The sequence below is a fragment of the Coturnix japonica genome, chromosome Z (assembly GCF_054131305.1).
Source record: "Coturnix japonica strain WE chromosome Z, WE-NBRP24, whole genome shotgun sequence".
NCBI lineage: Eukaryota > Metazoa > Chordata > Aves > Galliformes > Phasianidae > Coturnix > Coturnix japonica.
Genome location: NC_140702.1, coordinates 48,957,439 through 48,975,829, shown reverse-complemented (window position 1 = coordinate 48,975,829; position 18,391 = coordinate 48,957,439). Strand labels below are relative to the sequence as shown.

Here is an 18,391-nt window from a genome sequence, read left to right as displayed (position 1 = left end):
GCCTCTTGGACTGTAAAACATTGAGTAACAGTGTGAGAGATGTCGTTATGTTTCTTGTATTGCTCTACATTGTTAAACTGTTCAATCGATATATTACAGTTGCGTTTGCACCTCATTTTGCTTTTTTCTATTTGTTTTAGGTCAATAAATGGACTTGTTGAAATTTTGGAGACACAAAGGTCGAGGTATTAGATTAACCTGTATTCCAACAAGTACCAAATCCTGTCCCACTGACATTATTTTTACAAAGCTTTCATTATGATCTGTTGGCTGTGCACATGCATACCTACCTGTACTGTGTTTTAATGTGTGCTTGTGTTCAAAGAGGTACAGAACGATTGTTCCCATCAGAGAATTAGATAACACTTAGGCATCCAATACAAATCACATCTTTCAGAAAACAGATTCTTGTGTGGTTTTTGTTTGTTTGTTTGTTTGTTTGTTTAGTATTAATTTATTTTTTAACTGTATTCACTAAAATTCTCTTTTTATGCTCCCATATTACTGTGCAGCTGAAAGCTGCTTTACTCCATGGTAGATAGCACTGACTGCTGACATGTGAAAATAGGGCTAGCTTCTGGTGCTTTGCATTGGAATAAGAGATCAGGAAAAAAAAACAACAAACATGGACAATTATTTATATGTTTAAAAATGAGTAATCGAAGCTTCAGTACACATAATTGTTACATGCAGTGAAAATACAAAGCTTTCTTTCTCTCCCTATCTGTGCAGAGTTGATCTTTCCAATGTGCTGGACCTGCATGCTTTTGACAGTCTATCTGGAATCAGGTATGACAGTAAGTTCACTTTTATTAAAAGTAATGCTCATTGCATAGATACACGCATGAAGTAGATACATTTACATTTAGGCAGCGTCTGCATCTGAATTTCTGTTCCATGTTCTAGTTCAGACACTGGTTTACAATTCTCAGTAAGAGTAAGAAGTAATAGAAAGAGGATGTTTTTCCACTTGAGATACATGCAGCAAAAGATTGTAGGGTTTGTAAAATGAAATGAGAGCCAAAGCACCCATGATTGTTTGGCGTTTTCCCCCCGTTTCCCTTGTTGAGGCTTTAAGTTGTCCATTAGTACTACTAGTAATCAGGAAGATCTCAGTGCTTTTTTCTGGTTCTCTTAAAACTCAGAGGATTTAATTTTTTTCTTGCTTTACATTGTGATGAACTGGAGACCTTAGTTTTCACAGGAAACTCTTGAGTTCCACAACAACCTAAGCCTTGGAAATGTTGTTCAGCGTGTTCCTGGATCCGTTATGTCCTCTGGTTCTTTTATGACTAAGAGGCTCAGCTTTAAATTAGCAAACACTGCACAGTGTGCAGTGGGAATTAGCTTTGGGAATGAGTTAAGTAGAAAGTGGTGTATAGTATTTCACTTCATTTTATACTGCACATTTTACTCTTAGAAGCAATGGCTTTGTTCATTTTTTACTTCCTAACATAGTTTCAAAAAGTGATGCCCAACAAATCATCCCACAGATGTCAGAAGTTACTTTTTTGTTTTATAAAGATGTAAGAGTGTAAAATGTATATAGAAGTCCATGGCAACTTACTCTATGATGGTTAAAAGTTAGTAAGTCGTACTCCTAGCCTTGTTGTGAAAATGGGTCTCCTAAGTCTTTCTTGTAAGACACTGACAGCTGAGTTAGAACAAAGCGTTTCTAACCATAACAGACTCTCTTGGCCCAAGGACAGCTTGAATCCAACCAGAAATGACCATCCAATAGGTCACTCCTTGCTTTATCACTCATAGGTCAGAATTTTTTTCCTAGTCTAGAAAGGAAATCCGTAATTGTTCTGTACATTACTATAGTCAAATTAGAGAATTGACAGTGGAATTCCAGCAGTTAAGCTATGGCAGACTTCCTATCACAGATCATTTGTAAGATCAAACAAACATAATTAAACATAACTATTCTGAGATTAAAGCTGAATTAACAGTTGAAAATTACTTTGATAACAGCACTTTAGTTTTGGTCTGCAGTACTGAAGAGTTTGTGTAGATCTTGTTTGAGATAATGACACTGCATCCATCCAGTGCAAATGCAACATCTGCTTGTTTAGAGCTTGCAGAAAAAATTCGAGAGTATGAAGACAACAGATGCACATCTCGACAAGGTAATTACAGCAAGCACTGCTTCAGTCTCGCTGTTAGAAGATAGTTCAGGATAACTGCAACCATGGCATACTAATCATCTTATTTTTTCAGAAGGTTTCAGATAGAGAATCGTATGTTTAAGATCTCTGGAATATTACACTGAATGCCATGTACTTTGATAGAGATAGATAGTAAATGTATATACTGAGTTCTGCTTTCAAATATGGCTTAAGAGTTCTGTTGTTGGAAACAGTGTTCTTGTACATGGAGAGCATTACTACAATAGACAAGTAATACTATTCTTTTCAATATTTGCCCTTATTGAGCAATTGAGATTTGAGAATTGAGCCCTATACTTACACCTGGTATTTATCCCGTAGGTCAGTGTTTGTAGATATTGGGGAGTTTCTGTTCACAACTTTGTATGAATTAAGGTGTTAGAGAGACACATTCTGTGAGTGCTTCCCTTTGTTTTCACACAGAAAATCAACAGATCAACCTGTAACAGTGAATTAGGTTTTCCTACAAATTTGATATAAATCCTATAATCGCACGTGTGCTAGAAGGTTAGTAATGTGAAGTGCTTTGTTTTTCCAGATATGTAATCCAGCTTTTATTTATGTCAGGGTAGAATCTTCTCTCTTGCTCTGTGCAATAAAACAATCCTTGCATATTACAGTTTAAATTGCATTTTTATCTTGGTGATTGTGTTTTATTTAGAGAGAAAATACAGTATTTTGTCTGTTTTGTGGTTTTGATTTTTAATAAATAATTGAAGGGGAAAGGGTCTGGCCTGTCACTCCTTTAGAGTATAAGCAGTTCTGTGCTAAATGCTGCTTTTAAGCGTCTATCTTGTCTGTCTTGTGTGTCTTTCCATTTACAGGACATAGTGACAGTAACACTTGAAGTCCTAGGAAGTATTAAGGAAGAAAACCTTAATCTCTTTATACAGGTAAATATGAATACATCGCAGTCAAGTGTGAAATCATTGTGTCCTTTTGTAGAAAATCATCTTACGCTGTTCTGTTTGTGAAAATATTTTTCCTCTTTGTAGAATCTTCTGTGGGAAAAGAATGTGAAAGATAGGACTGGATGTACCATGGATGTCATAAGACTGAAGGTTTGCCTGAAACTCCCAACCTCTTTGTTTTGTGCTTTCCCTCTTTTTAAATGGAAAGATACTGCAGCGTATTGTCAGCCACATACAGGTCAAAGAGCAGACAAAAGAGAGAACATCAGTTTGTCATTGATCCCTGTAGAGACACTTAAATAGCTGCTGGCCAATGAGACCACTCAAGGAATCTGACAGAGAAGCAAACCACAGTACTACTTGCTGTGTAGTGAAAGGGGAGACTTGCAGTCCCAAACATGAGTGGGACAGGATTAATGATCAGGACATAAGTGAAAGGAGGTGATGTTGTTTTCCCCTCCTTTGCTCTGAAAGGTCTCATCCATTTCACCTAGATGGCTCCTTAGCTAGGGATGTAGTTACAGGTTTCTGTCCATGATTACAGTTATTGGCATAATAAACAGAAGTTTAATTGAGTGTAACAATGCAGCACCATGCTAGTGATGGTCCACCTAAAATTTTTTTATTACATCAGACTGCAGTTTTAAAGATGTGATTTACACATAAGTGTATTCATCCCCGTGTACGATTCATTGCATAGTTCTGAGGTGAACGTTGGTGATGCTTGAGGATGTACTTTCATTTTCCTTAAACCACAAAGCTAAGTAAATGATAAAAAAGTCGACTGTATGATTAGACAAGGTCTAAGGAAAACAATCAAATGTGCTGTGATTTGTTTCCTGAGAACATATGTGTGTCACAGGCAGCAAGGTAATTATTTCTACTTCACTGGAAGAAAGGTTTATTTCTTGACAAGTAGAACAACAGCAGCATAAAGCCGGCAGTGCTGATGCACTTCAAGCTGTCTGTTGTACTCATTAGCTGTACTGCTGATTAGAAGAATGCTTCTGTTGTACTGAGCTTTGGGATCCAAGTAATATTTACATTCTATTTTAGACAGTTTTCAAGTGATGAAAACTCTTTTAGTGCAACGTTTGGCATGTGAGTTTCATAGTTTCATAGTTTCGTGCAGGTTGGAAGGGACCTTAGAGATCATCGAGTCCAGCCCCCGGGATTCGAGCCTCTGTGTAGCAGAGCGGCACTTCTACCACTTGCGCCACAGGGGGATTCGAACCCCGGGCCCCAGTGTTGCAAGGCGGCGTCTTTAACCACTGCGCCACCGGGGCACACAATTTAATAAGTTAATGAAATAAAGAGTTAATGAATAAAGAGTTAATGGACTTAGTTTTGAAAGTATTCCATTGTTAATTCCATTGCTAGTCATTTCACCACCCAGATATTTGTTCTTTCTCTGCTATTCAGAGATTCTGTTTCAAGACAGTGTAAGTGTTAAGCATGAGAGCTCAGTGGGAACAGACTCAGCATTTTTGCCTATTTTACATCACCTTGCACAGGTGATGAGGCTTTCATAGAGACATATATCATACATACAATCAAAGTGGCATGGTAAGAGATGACATTTAAATTTGCACAAATATTCCAGGTAACCGTCCAAATCAGAAGCTGAAGGCAGAGTATAGCAAAGTATAATTATTAATTGTAAGAATGGTTGTTACAAGAGATGACTCTGTTGCATTGTTATTTTGATCAACCTCTGCATATTTGTCAGAGGCTTTTCCCTGCTTTGTGTACTTGTAAAGTTTTTGTTGTTATTTATTTATTTATTTATTTCCCCTATACGTGTTTTGTTTTTAAAGGTTTGTTTATATACTCTAACAGTTATTTTTCTGGTAAGGGACTCGTATCTATTCAAGGCAAATCTCATCAAGAGATAGTCCAAGGTGTCCATGAGCTGTATGGTCTGGAAGAGACTGCAACAGAATGGAATGAAGATGAAAAAAGAACCAATAGACTCGTTTTAATTGGTATGAGTAACTTTGTGCCTTTTTCTGTAACTTTAAGGAGCTTTTTCTTTCAGCAGCAGTCCAGTTAACCTGTTCAGTGAGAAGCAGCCACCCCGTACTAGTCAGAGTAACTGCAGTTATGATGTTCTGTGTAACCTTCAGTGCATGCTCTGTCCATGAAACCCCCCTGCACTTTCTTAAAGCAGCTGAGAGCAGCTGTGCTGTCCTTTGTAGTTGAATAAAATAAAATACCAGGTACTCAGAAATTATGTAAGCATACTGGGGATTATTTTAAAAACAAATAATTGCTAATACGTTCGTGGGAATGCTTTGAGTATTTGATCACATAATCAATAACTGTGAAGATGATGAAGTCATTTAGTGCGTACAAAGTCAGGTTCGTTTCGGAAAATCTTAAAATGCTGAGTTGCGTATTTCTTGAAATCTGTTTTTGTAAATAAAATTAATGTGGTTTCCTGCAGCTTAGTTTTGATAAAGTACTATTTTAACTCATTGGTAGAGTAAGTATCTTCTCTGGTGAGAAACCTTACAGGCTTCTGCTTGCAGGAATGGATTTTTGTAATATGCTCTACAATACAATTAGCTAATCTTTTTTCTCTTTGCAGGTAGGAACCTGAATAAAGAGATTATCAAAGAAGTATTCATAGGAACTGTGACAGACAAGCATGAGAACAGTTGACACTGGACTATAAACAGGATGAAGTCTTGTGCTTAAATCTGCAAGTTTTTGTGATAAGAAGGACTGAATGACACACCATGTTGTAGTAGTACCTTTTTCTGCTTCCAGTCTACTGCACAGTTAAACTCCTGAGCCCTGCTAAGAATCCCAGCTCACCTACTGTTGAAAGGTTGGCTCTTATGGTCTAGATTAAACACAAAAAGATTCTAGCATCTTGAATTAGGCTTAATTTATGCCGGTGAATTCATTTGGCTTTGCAGAAGTACCAGTAGGCAAAAAGACCTGTTACTTTTGTATGTGAAAAGAGGCCATGAATTACAGTATGTATGGTAGTAAAGATGTGGTTCTGGTTCTGTCCCGTTCTAGCTCTTTGTGTCAGCAGCAGCCCCTTGCTGGCAGGACAGTCCGAGGTGCTGGTCAGCAACAGGTGACATACCGGTGTGCTACCAACATTGTTTTTCTCCTTAAGCCAAAACAGCATCGTACCAGACACTGGGAAGAAAATCAGCTCTGTCCAGCTGAAACCAGGACACCAGCAGAGGTGAACTGATTCATTGTGTCATAAGTATTAGGGAGCTTGGAGAAGCTTCCACAAACCAGGAACTAATGCAAGGTGAAAAGAACGACTTCATGATAATGTTACTGTTAAGAATCGAAGAATCACAGAATATCCTGCACTGGAAGGGGCTGACACCCTGCTCCACACAGGAGCACCCCAGAATTGAAATCCTGGGCTGAGAGCATGGTCCAGACCCCCTCCCCTCCCCTCTTTGCTTTTCTTTTCGGTGCCTTAAATGGGCATGGGGGGAGAGGACGGGGTTTCGCCCAATTCTCTGAGAGGAGGCGGCATGGTTGGAAGCTTCTCGCTTCCCACAGCCCGCGGTGAGATTGGGAATTTGTTTTTTTCTCCTTGTTGAAACTCTCTCGTCGTTGTTTAGTGTCATTGGGTTCATTAAACTGCCGTTCATTCTCACATCGTTCTTTTTTTTCATTTTTCCTTCCTAGATCCAATGGCAATCTCCCTTCCCTTCCCCTCCCTCCGAGCGCACGTAGCCGGGCCAGGCCTGGCCGCCGCACCGTGCAGTTAGAGAGGGGAGGTACTTTTGTTCCTTCCCTGCCCGGGTTTGTTCCCGCTGTCACGGAGTGAGCTCTAGAGAGAACTCCGCGACATCTACGAAGAGCAGCCTCTGCAAAACCAAAGTGCTTGAGCAGCGCTGTGTGCTGGGTATGTGCTTGGCACCTGTCTCAGTGACAAATTTGCACGTTTTCCCCTGCAGGAAGCAGAGATGCTGTTCCGGAGGCAAATCACAGTGATCTGATGACCTCTGCACCCTCCCCAGCATCTCCTACATGAAATCACCTTTCCAAAGCACCGTTTCCTCCACTGCTCTTTACTTACTGTTTTTTTACAGGTCTCCTTAAACCCCAGAATAAACACAGTACCTCTGGATCTTATCTCCTGTCATGCTGAGTTTTCAGGAATTAGACCTGGGAGAAGTTGTACTGAGGGACGTGGTTTAGTGAGAACTGTTGGTGATGGGTGGATGGTTGGACTGGGCGATCCCATGGGTCTTTTCCAGTCCTGGTGATTCTGTGATTCCGTGATTCTGTGCTGGGGCAACAGGAGAAGCCAACAGGGAAAATCAAGGGAAATACCTAAAAGGAATTAAGGAGTTATCTTTTAAGGAAGTGAGAAGACCAGCTACCCAGCTGAAGAGCTTCTACACCAGTGCACACAGCTTGGGAAACAAACTGGAGGAGCTGGAAGCTACTGTGCTCCTGTAAAACCACAATATAGTTGCTGTCACCAAAACCTGGTGGGATGATTATCTTGACTGGAGTGAACAGTGAAGCAGGAAACAGATGCTCTACTGGAATTCGGAAGAAAGGGGGGCTAGGTGGGGGATAGTTAAAGGTAGTTTACAGAAACAAGGAAGGGAAACTTAAAGGTAGATTATAGAAATAAGTAAAGGAAACTTAAAGGTAACAAGTAAAAGAAACGGGGGGCCTGGGAGAGCAGGGAGGATGCAGATAAGGAGTGAGACCTCACTGGACGACATCAGGCAAGGAGGAGAATAGATACTGTAAATACCAGAAGAGGAGTTGCATCCCCCAGATAAGAACAAGAGGGGGTCTGCATGCTAAAGAACTATTGAATATGTATCAGAATTCCAAGAACTATTGACTATGTATTAGAACTCCAAGAAATCATTGACTCTGTATTAGATGTACCTATATCTGTGTCACGATTTTACAATTCGGGGTGCAAGTTTGGTGGAGCTATCCCCCTTGCACCCGGCGCTGGAATAAACATACCTGCTTTATAACCCATCTCTGGATTATAGAGTTTTATTCCGCAAGTTAGGAGTGTGCCTATTGGTGGCTACAAGCTGTTCAGAAGGCACAGGTGAGGAAGGAAGGAGTGGGCATTGCTACCTACACAGGAAAGAACAGAATGTGAAGAGCTGTCCCTAAAGAAGTCATATGGGTGACAGTTAAGAGACCAAGGCAGGAAAGGGAGCCTTGTGAGCGGTGTCTACTATAGGCCACCTGATCAGTCAGAGCCTGTTGATAGGCTCAGGAAAGCCAAAACCCTGCTTGAATTGAACTCCACAAGGGATGCCATAAAGAACACGTAACTCTTCTACATGTACCTCAACCAGAAAAAGAAAATCCAGGAGGGCGTAACCCCCTTGTCAGTGACACACGCAGGCCTGTACAACAGACGAGGAGAAGGATGAGGAACTCAGCAACTTTTTTTGCCTCGCTCTTCTCTGATAACTGCTCACCACACAGCCCTCAAACTTTGGGTTTGGTAGGAGGGGGTTTCGGAATCTACATCCTCACTGTAAGCAAAGATGAGGTTCATGAGCACCTGAGGAATCTGAACATCCACAAGTCTATGAGTCCCAAGGAGATGCATCCCAGCCTCCTTGTCCTATAGCTTTCCAAATTGCATCTGCAGCCCGTTGTTATATTGTTGTAGTATATTCTGGCTACAGTATTGCCAGCTGTAGCAAACAATCCATTGGCTTTGAACGATGCCATCAGCCAGCAGACCCTTGCAGCACAATGCTTAACCTCTCTCTTAGTGAGGATATGCAGGAGGGGTCCGCTAATTGCCTGTTCTTCAGCAAATGTGCTCTACCCCATCCTGCCCTCGGTTGTGTTCACCACTCCAATGACCAGCGATTTCTTTATCCCAGGTCAGTCCAGCTGACCCGCTCCTGCTGAGGTCTCTCTCTGCGTCGCTGTGCTGGTCCCGATATCACATTGGTGTCACTGTTTACTGGGAGAAACGGACTCAGCCACTCCAGGATTGAATAGCAGAGACACTTTATTGGAAAAAGAGTAATTCTCATAACCATAATTCCTCTGATTGGTTGCAGCAATAAAGCTGTAAAGCCCTTCTACCACTGATTGCTTAGCATACAGTGAGCATGTGGTGTTCGAGCACACAAGCTTTCTCTCATTAACTGGCTACAGGCAGTTTCTTTTCTGGTCATGCTTCACAACTTCTGTGTGTTGTGCTTCCACAGCTGATACTTCCCCAAGCCGAGAGCAGTCCTGGTAACAGGATGGCAGCCAGCACGAGGTGAGTGCAGGCATGGGGTGGGCACGAGGAGGCAGAGAACCCATGCTCAGGCTCCGCCCCGCAGCGTGTCACAATTCCGAGGGCGGGTGGGCAGCATTGTGGTGTCATCGTGCTCAAGCTGTGAGTTCAGAGAGGTGACCCGCCTCTGCCATTGCGGTCGTGACCAGCGTTTAGCGATGGTTGACAGCAGCTCTCTCGTTGTCCTTATAACCCTTGCCCTTCTCTACGGCCTCATGTTTCTTGTGGCCGGAGTTATCCTGCTCACTGTAGCCCGAAACCTGCAGGTAGGGGATATTTTGAGGGTGGGGATGACTTGCATCTGGGGGATTTGGGGCTGGGGGAGTCGGGAGCAGTTTTTCGAGACCACCCAGGAGCATGACTCAGGAGCCATGTCCGTGTGTCCGCAGGCCGGCAGACGACGCTTGCGGTTGAGGAAATGGTGGCAGCGAGCAGCAGCACTGAAGCCAGGTAGGTCCTGTGAGGGCCAGCCCATGCCCCAGGCCTGCCCAGGAGCATCCATCTCCAGGCTGGGCTGAGCCTCTGGGAGCAGCTAAGCCCTGTTCATCGTTCACATGTATCAGCACCAATGTTCCTTCTAAATTTTAATAGTTTAATTTAAAAAGGATGTGCCTGGCTCAGAGCATCTCTGGAGCTCCTGTTGCCCTGTGGCTCAGTGACCTTCCCTGTTTTACAGGTGCCAAGAAACACTGCAAGCCATGGAGCCGCTGCAGTAAGGCTGACCAGGAGCTCCAGCAGCTGCTGCTGTCGGAGCTGCCTGAGGTCAGGCCTGTGCTGGGCCCTGACTTCCTGCAGGCAGCCTGGAAGGATCTGGAGGAGCTGGTGGAGCGGAACAGCCTGCCATGTCACTGCTGCACTTCAGCTGAGATCCAAAGCTGCACTGGAAAAGGCAACATCGACTCCTTGAAAGTAGCCAGCAGAGCACAGGCAAAGCTGTTGCCAGTCTGCCCCACTGGATGCCTGTGGTGCGCTGATACCTACAGAGCCCTCACGGTCCATATAGCCCGGAAAAGCCTGGAAGTGCGCATGGCCGCCCTGCCCAAATTGCTCTTGATCTCCCATCAGCTGGCACGGGAAAGACAATGCAGCCATGTCCTGCCCAAGCCCATCAAGCCAGGGCAGACCCAGGCCAAGGGCAAATGCACTGCAGGCAGCGTTCTCAAGAAGAAACAGAAGAGTGACCGTGGTGTACCCAGCCCTGGAGATTTCCCCATACTGATGCCATGCGCCCCCTATATTCTGTTGCCCTGGGACGTGGGTCAAGCCAGGAAGACCATCCAGCAGAAGGCTCAGACTCACAGCCAGGGCCAGGCTCAGGCACAGCAGCATCCCCAGAAGCAGTGCTGCCCCCAGGAGTCGGCAGAGATTGCTTTGCCTCCGAGCCACGCAGCAGACAAGGAGCAAGAGCATCCCACAGCTACCGTAGCGCTTCCTGGCTCAGACAACACATCAAAGATAAAGGATGCCAGCTGTCAGACAGACTGTGCAGGCTTTTGCGTGACTGACATCAAATCCAGGAGCCAGTGCGTCAGCAAAGCGCATGCTGTCATCTCAAAGCTGCAGCTCGGTCCGAAGACCTTTGGGAAGCTCTCCATGCACGTGGCCAGAAAATGCCTGGAGATAAAGCTTCGCTGCTTACCTGAGTTAGTGCGGAAGTCCACGTGGCGGCAGCGTTGGATGTCCCGCACCCGCCCAGCTGGCACCATGGCATCAAAATCCCAGCTGGTTAACGGATACTTCCCCATCCGTCGGTCTCGATTCCTGAATGAGAAGCGCGAGACCCTGGAGCTGCACATCCGCTCCCTGAAGTTGAAGCGCTGTGAGAACCTCCTTATCTCAGCCAGTCCATCGAAGCCTGCAGTGTCCCAGGAGGAAGAATCTACCAGCTCGTATGTGTCTGCAACATCCGTGGCATCTTGGGCTGAGGTAGGCCCCAAAGGACAAAAGCAGCGGGCCCAGTCGAAGAAGTCCCCTAGCAGAGGCAAAAGCAAGCGGAACGCCGAAGTGAAAGGCCCTGGCTTTCCAACTGCCAGACTAGTGTTCCGATACTGCCCTGCACTGTGGCCCGAGCAAATAGTACCTTGGTTTTAGGGAAGGCGTGCGTGATGAATGAAAAGCCACAGGACATTGCTTCTAAGCTCATTCACCTTAGCGACAAGTCGAAGAAGGACAATGCACCTTCTGCAAAAAAGACGGGTTTTTTTTTCTTTTCTAGATAAATAAGTGTGTCTCTTTATCTATTTCTAAATATGTATTTTTTTATCTATAAATAAATTTTTCTATTTTTCTAAAGTAAGTGCCTAAGAGCTTTCTCTACGGGGGCCCTCCTGGGGATTGAGGGGGGAGATGGGCTCAGCATGGAAGCTGTGCTGTTGCACAGGAGGACGTGCAGATGAGGATTGTAAAAAGTTTGTAAATGTTCGTTCGTTGTGTTGGTTGTAGAAAGTTTGTGAATGTTTGGGAAGGTGGATGTTGCTGAGGGGCGCTGTGCGGGAGCGGGGTCGAGCGGGCTGCCGGGTTTTGTAACCGCCCCTGCGGCTCCTGCTTGCGCCGCTCCTGTTTACGCCGCTTCCCCCCCCACCCCCCCGCCCCGGACTGGTCTAATTCATGACAAGGAGAAGCCCCGGCAAGTTGGCTGGAGCTTCTCCTCCCCTGTGGCCGTGCCCTGGGTGCAGCTTGGGGCTCTGTGACCCATCTGGAGGCACAGCACCAAGTCCTGACACTGCAAGGGGACTGCAGGCTCCCACAGCACCAGGAACAGGCCGTCAGCTGAAACCAGGACACCAGCAGAGGCGAACTGATTCACCGTGTCATAACTATTAGGTAGCTTGAAGAAACTTCCACAAACCAGGAACTAATGCAAGGTGAAAAGAACGACTTCATGATAATGTTACTGTTAAGAATTAAAGAATCACAGAATATCCTGCACTGGAAGGGACTGACACCCTGCTCCACACAGGAGCATCCCAGAATTGAAATCCTGGGCTGAGAGCATGGTCCAGACCCCCTTCCCTCCACTCTTTGCTTTTCTTTTCGGTGCCTTAAATGGGCATGGGGGGAGGGGACAGCACCGGATGGGAGGTACCTTTCAGCCTCCCACAGCCCGCCGGTGAGATTGGGACTTAGTTTTTTTCTCTTTGTTGAAACTCTCTCGTCGTTGTTTAGTGTCATTGGGTTCATTAAACTGCCGCTCGTTCTCAGAACGTTCTTTTTTTTTTTTTCATTTTTCCTTCCTAGATCCAATCGCAATCTCCCTTCCCTTCCCCTCCCTCCGAGCGCACGTAGCCGGGCCAGGCCTGGCCGCCGCACCGTGCAGTTAGAGAGGGGAGGTACTTTTGTTCCTTCCCTGCCCGGGTTTGTTCCCGCTGTCACGGAGTGAGCTCTAGAGAGAACTCCGCGACATCTACGAAGAGCAGCCTCTGCAAAACCAAAGTGCTTGAGCAGCGCTGTGTGCTGGGTATGTGCTTGGCACCTGTCTCAGTGACAAATTTGCACGTTTTCCCCTGCAGGAAGCAGAGATGCTGTTCCGGAGGCAAATCACAGTGATCTGATGACCTCTGCACCCTCCCCAGCATCTCCTACATGAAATCACCTTTCCAAAGCACCGTTTCCTCCACTGCTCTTTACTTACTGTTTTTTTACAGGTCTCCTTAAACCCCAGAATAAACACAGTACCTCTGGATCTTATCTCCTGTCATGCTGAGTTTTCAGGAATTAGACCCGGGAGAAGTTGTACTGAGGGACGTGGTTTAGTGAGAACTGTTGGTGATGGGTGGATGGTTGGACTGGGCGATCCCATGGGTCTTTTCCAGTCCTGGTGATTCTGTGATTCCGTGATTCTGTGCTGGGGCAACAGGAGAAGCCAACGGGGAAAATCAAGGGAAATACCTAAAAGGAATTAAGGAGTTATCTTTTAAGGAAGTGAGAAGACCAGCTACCCAGCTGAAGAGCTTCTACACCAGTGCACACAGCTTGGGAAACAAACTGGAGGAGCTGGAAGCTACTGTGCTCCTGTAAAACCACAATATAGTTGCTGTCACCAAAACCTGGTGGGATGATTATCTTGACTGGAGTGAACAGTGAAGCAGGAAACAGATGCTCTACTGGAATTCGGAAGAAAGGGGGGCTAGGTGGGGGATAGTTAAAGGTAGTTTACAGAAACAAGGAAGGGAAACTTAAAGGTAGATTATAGAAATAAGTAAAGGAAACTTAAAGGTAACAAGTAAAAGAAACGGGGGGCCTGGGAGAGCAGGGAGGATGCAGATAAGGAGTGAGACCTCACTGGACGACATCAGGCAAGGAGGAGAATAGATACTGTAAATACCAGAAGAGGAGTTGCATCCCCCAGATAAGAACAAGAGGGGGTCTGCATGCTAAAGAACTATTGAATATGTATCAGAATTCCAAGAACTATTGACTATGTATTAGAACTCCAAGAAATCATTGACTCTGTATTAGATGTACCTATATCTGTGTCATGATTTTACAATTCGGGGTGCAAGTTTGGTGGAGCTATCCCCCTTGCACCCGACGCTGGAATAAACATACCTGCTTTATAACCCATCTCTGGATTATAGAGTTTTATTCCGCAAGTTAGGAGTGTGCCTATTGGTGGCTACAAGCTGTTCAGAAGGCACAGGTGAGGAAGGAAGGAGTGGGCATTGCTACCTACACAGGAAAGAACAGAATGTGAAGAGCTGTCCCTAAAGAAGTCATATGGGTGACAGTTAAGAGACCAAGGCAGGAAAGGGAGCCTTGTGAGCGGTGTCTACTATAGGCCACCTGATCAGTCAGAGCCTGTTGATAGGCTCAGGAAAGCCAAAACCCTGCTTGAATTGAACTCCACAAGGGATGCCATAAAGAACACGTAACTCTTCTACATGTACCTCAACCAGAAAAAGAAAATCCAGGAGGGCGTAACCCCCTTGTCAGTGACACACGCAGGCCTGTACAACAGACGAGGAGAAGGATGAGGAACTCAGCAACTTTTTTTGCCTCGCTCTTCTCTGATAACTGCTCACCACACAGCCCTCAAACTTTGGGTTTGGTAGGAGGGGGTTTCGGAATCTACATCCTCACTGTAAGCAAAGATGAGGTTCATGAGCACCTGAGGAATCTGAACATCCACAAGTCTATGAGTCCCAAGGAGATGCATCCCAGCCTCCTTGTCCTATAGCTTTCCAAATTGCATCTGCAGCCCGTTGTTATATTGTTGTAGTATATTCTGGCTACAGTATTGCCAGCTGTAGCAAACAATCCATTGGCTTTGAACGATGCCATCAGCCAGCAGACCCTTGCAGCACAATGCTTAACCTCTCTCTTAGTGAGGATATGCAGGAGGGGTCCGCTAATTGCCTGTTCTTCAGCAAATGTGCTCTACCCCATCCTGCCCTCGGTTGTGTTCACCACTCCAATGACCAGCGATTTCTTTATCCCAGGTCAGTCCAGCTGACCCGCTCCTGCTGAGGTCTCTCTCTGCGTCGCTGTGCTGGTCCCGATATCACATTGGTGTCACTGTTTACTGGGAGAAACGGACTCAGCCACTCCAGGATTGAATAGCAGAGACACTTTATTGGAAAAAGAGTAATTCTCATAACCATAATTCCTCTGATTGGTTGCAGCAATAAAGCTGTAAAGCCCTTCTACCACTGATTGCTTAGCATACAGTGAGCATGTGGTGTTCGAGCACACAAGCTTTCTCTCATTAACTGGCTACAGGCAGTTTCTTTTCTGGTCATGCTTCACAACTTCTGTGTGTTGTGCTTCCACAGCTGATACTTCCCCAAGCCGAGAGCAGTCCTGGTAACAGGATGGCAGCCAGCACGAGGTGAGTGCAGGCATGGGGTGGGCACGAGGAGGCAGAGAACCCATGCTCAGGCTCCGCCCCGCAGCGTGTCACAATTCCGAGGGCGGGTGGGCAGCATTGTGGTGTCAGCGTGCTCAAGCTGTGAGTTCAGAGAGGTGACCCGCCTCTGCCATTGCGGTCGTGACCAGCGTTTAGCGATGGTTGACAGCAGCTCTCTCGTTGTCCTTATAACCCTTGCCCTTCTCTACGGCCTCATGTTTCTTGTGGCCGGAGTTATCCTGCTCACTGTAGCCCGAAACCTGCAGGTAGGGGATATTTTGAGGGTGGGGATGACTTGCATCTGGGGGATTTGGGGCTGGGGGAGTCGGGAGCAGTTTTTCGAGACCACCCAGGAGCATGACTCAGGAGCCATGTCCGTGTGTCCGCAGGCCGGCAGACGACGCTTGCGGTTGAGGAAATGGTGGCAGCGAGCAGCAGCACTGAAGCCAGGTAGGTCCTGTGAGGGCCAGCCCATGCCCCAGGCCTGCCCAGGAGCATCCATCTCCAGGCTGGGCTGAGCCTCTGGGAGCAGCTAAGCCCTGTTCATCGTTCACATGTATCAGCACCAATGTTCCTTCTAAATTTTAATAGTTTAATTTAAAAAGGATGTGCCTGGCTCAGAGCATCTCTGGAGCTCCTGTTGCCCTGTGGCTCAGTGACCTTCCCTGTTTTACAGGTGCCAAGAAACACTGCAAGCCATGGAGGCGCTGCAGTAAGGCTGACCAGGAGCTCCAGCAGCTGCTGCTGTCGGAGCTGCCTGAGGTCAGGCCTGTACTGGGCCCTGACTTCCTGCAGGCAGCCTGGAAGGATCTGGAGGAGCTGGTGGAGCGGAACAGCCTGCCATGTCACTGCTGCACTTCAGCTGAGATCCAAAGCTGCACTGGAAAAGGCAACATCGACTCCTTGAAAGTAGCCAGCAGAGCACAGGCAAAGCTGTTGCCAGTCTGCCCCACTGGATGCCTGTGGTGCGCTGATACCTACAGAGCCCTCACGGTCCATATAGCCCGGAAAAGCCTGGAAGTGCGCATGGCCGCCCTGCCCAAATTGCTCTTGATCTCCCATCAGCTGGCACGGGAAAGACAATGCAGCCATGTCCTGCCCAAGCCCATCAAGCCAGGGCAGACCCAGGCCAAGGGCAAATGCACTGCAGGCAGCGTTCTCAAGAAGAAACAGAAGAGTGACCGTGGTGTACCCAGCCCTGGAGATTTCCCCATACTGATGCCATGCGCCCCCTATATTCTGTTGCCCTGGGACGTGGGTCAAGCCAGGAAGACCATCCAGCAGAAGGCTCAGACTCACAGCCAGGGCCAGGCTCAGGCACAGCAGCATCCCCAGAAGCAGTGCTGCCCCCAGGAGTCGGCAGAGATTGCTTTGCCTCCGAGCCACGCAGCAGACAAGGAGCAAGAGCATCCCACAGCTACCGTAGCGCTTCCTGGCTCAGACAACACATCAAAGATAAAGGATGCCAGCTGTCAGACAGACTGTGCAGGCTTTTGCGTGACTGACATCAAATCCAGGAGCCAGTGCGTCAGCAAAGCGCATGCTGTCATCTCAAAGCTGCAGCTCGGTCCGAAGACCTTTGGGAAGCTCTCCATGCACGTGGCCAGAAAATGCCTGGAGATAAAGCTTCGCTGCTTACCTGAGTTATTGCGGAAGTCCATGTGGCGGCAGCGTTGGATGTCCCGCACCCGCCCAGCTGGCACCATGGCATCAAAATCCCAGCTGGTTAACGGATACTTCCCCATCCGTCGGTCTCGATTCCTGAATGAGAAGCGCGAGACCCTGGAGCTGCACATCCGCTCCCTGAAGTTGAAGCGCTGTGAGAACCTCCTTATCTCAGGCAGTCCATCGAAGCCTGCAGTGTCCCAGGAGGAAGAATCTACCAGCTCGTATGTGTCTGCAACATCCGTGGCATCTTGGGCTGAGGTAGGCCCCAAAGGACAAAAGCAGCGGGCCCAGTCGAAGAAGTCCCCTAGCAGAGGCAAAAGCAAGCGGAACGCCGAAGTGAAAGGCCCTGGCTTTCCAACTGCCAGACTAGTGTTCCGATACTGCCCTGCACTGTGGCCCGAGCAAATAGTACCTTGGTTTTAGGGAAGGCGTGCGTGACGAATGAAAAGCCACAGGACATTGCTTCTAAGCTCATTCACCTTAGCGACAAGTCGAAGAAGGACAATGCACCTTCTGCAAAAAAGACGTTTTTTTTTTCTTTTCTAGATAAATAAGTGTGTCTCTTTATCTATTTCTAAATATGTATTTTTTTATCTATAAATAAATTTTTCTATTTTTCTAAAGTAAGTGCCTAAGAGCTTTCTCTACGGGGGCCCTCCTGGGGATTGAGGGGGGAGATGGGCTCAGCATGGAAGCTGTGCTGTTGCACAGGAGGACGTGCAGATGAGGATTGTAAAAAGTTTGTAAATGTTCGTTCGTTGTGTTGGTTGTAGAAAGTTTGTGAATGTTTGGGAAGGTGGATGTTGCTGAGGGGCGCTGTGCGGGAGCGGGGTCGAGCGGGCTGCCGGGTTTTGTAACCGCCCCTGCGGCTCCTGCTTGCGAAGCTCCTGTTTATGCTGCTTCCCCCCCACCCCCCCACCCTGGACTGGTCTAATTCATGACAAGGAGAAGCCCCGGCAAGTTGGCTGGAGCTTCTCCTCCCCTGTGGCCGTGCCCTGGGTGCAGCTTGGGGCTTTGTTGACCCATCTGGAGGCACAGCACCAAGTCCTGACACCGCATGGGACTGCAGGCTCCCACAGCACCAGGAACAGGCCGTCAGCTCCTTCTGCAGGCTGGCACATTGACGTGCTGCATGGTAAGTCCTTTGGTCACCTTGGCCTGTGATCCAGGAGTCATCCCAGCCTAGTCTGTGGGGATGGGGATGGGGAAAGCAGCATGAAGCTGGGATAACAGAATCACAGAATCACAGAATGACCCGGGTTGGAAGGGACCTCTAGGATCATGTAGTTCCAGCCCCCCTGCCTAGCAGGGCCACCAAACATACACATTTACTAGATCAGGTTGCCCAGGGGCCCATCCAACCTGGTCTTGAACACCTCCAAGGACGGGGCATCCACAACCTCCCTGGGCAGCCTGTTCCAGGGCCTAACCACTCTCCTACTGAAGAACTTCCCCCTAACATCCAACCTAAATCTTCCCTTTTTTAACTTAAAACCATTTCCCCGTGTCCTGCTATTGT

General features: G+C 46.9%; 2 protein-coding genes across 2 annotated transcripts; both read left to right on the top strand.

Moving 5' to 3' along the window:
* The first annotated feature begins 493 nt into the window (after positions 1-493).
* LOC146753983 (putative COBW domain-containing protein 7) lies at positions 494-6,719 on the top strand. The gene is made up of 6 exons (XM_085530746.1): positions 494-789; positions 2,081-2,132; positions 2,996-3,064; positions 3,167-3,232; positions 4,938-5,067; positions 5,673-6,719. Exons 2-6 carry the CDS (start codon positions 2,103-2,105, stop codon positions 5,744-5,746), a joined length of 369 nt encoding a protein of 122 aa, XP_085386872.1. The 5' UTR covers positions 494-789; positions 2,081-2,102; the 3' UTR covers positions 5,747-6,719.
* A 7,189-nt stretch (positions 6,720-13,908) lies between these two features.
* On the top strand, positions 13,909-17,495 carry LOC146753982 (uncharacterized). The gene is made up of 2 exons (XM_085530745.1): positions 13,909-15,186; positions 15,594-17,495. Exon 2 carries the CDS (start codon positions 15,811-15,813, stop codon positions 17,293-17,295), a length of 1,485 nt encoding a protein of 494 aa, XP_085386871.1. The 5' UTR covers positions 13,909-15,186; positions 15,594-15,810; the 3' UTR covers positions 17,296-17,495.
* The last annotated feature ends 896 nt before the right edge of the window (positions 17,496-18,391 follow it).

Coding starts and splice junctions, on each gene's coding strand:
- LOC146753983 (XM_085530746.1), top strand. CDS start 2,103: ATGAAGACAACAGATGCACATCTCGACAAG. Junction 2,133..2,995: donor CAGATGCACATCTCGACAAG/GTAATTACAGCA, acceptor TTCCATTTACAG/GACATAGTGACAGTAACACT. Junction 3,065..3,166: donor ACCTTAATCTCTTTATACAG/GTAAATATGAAT, acceptor TCCTCTTTGTAG/AATCTTCTGTGGGAAAAGAA.
- LOC146753982 (XM_085530745.1), top strand. CDS start 15,811: ATGTGCCTGGCTCAGAGCATCTCTGGAGCTCCTGTTGCCCTGTGGCTC.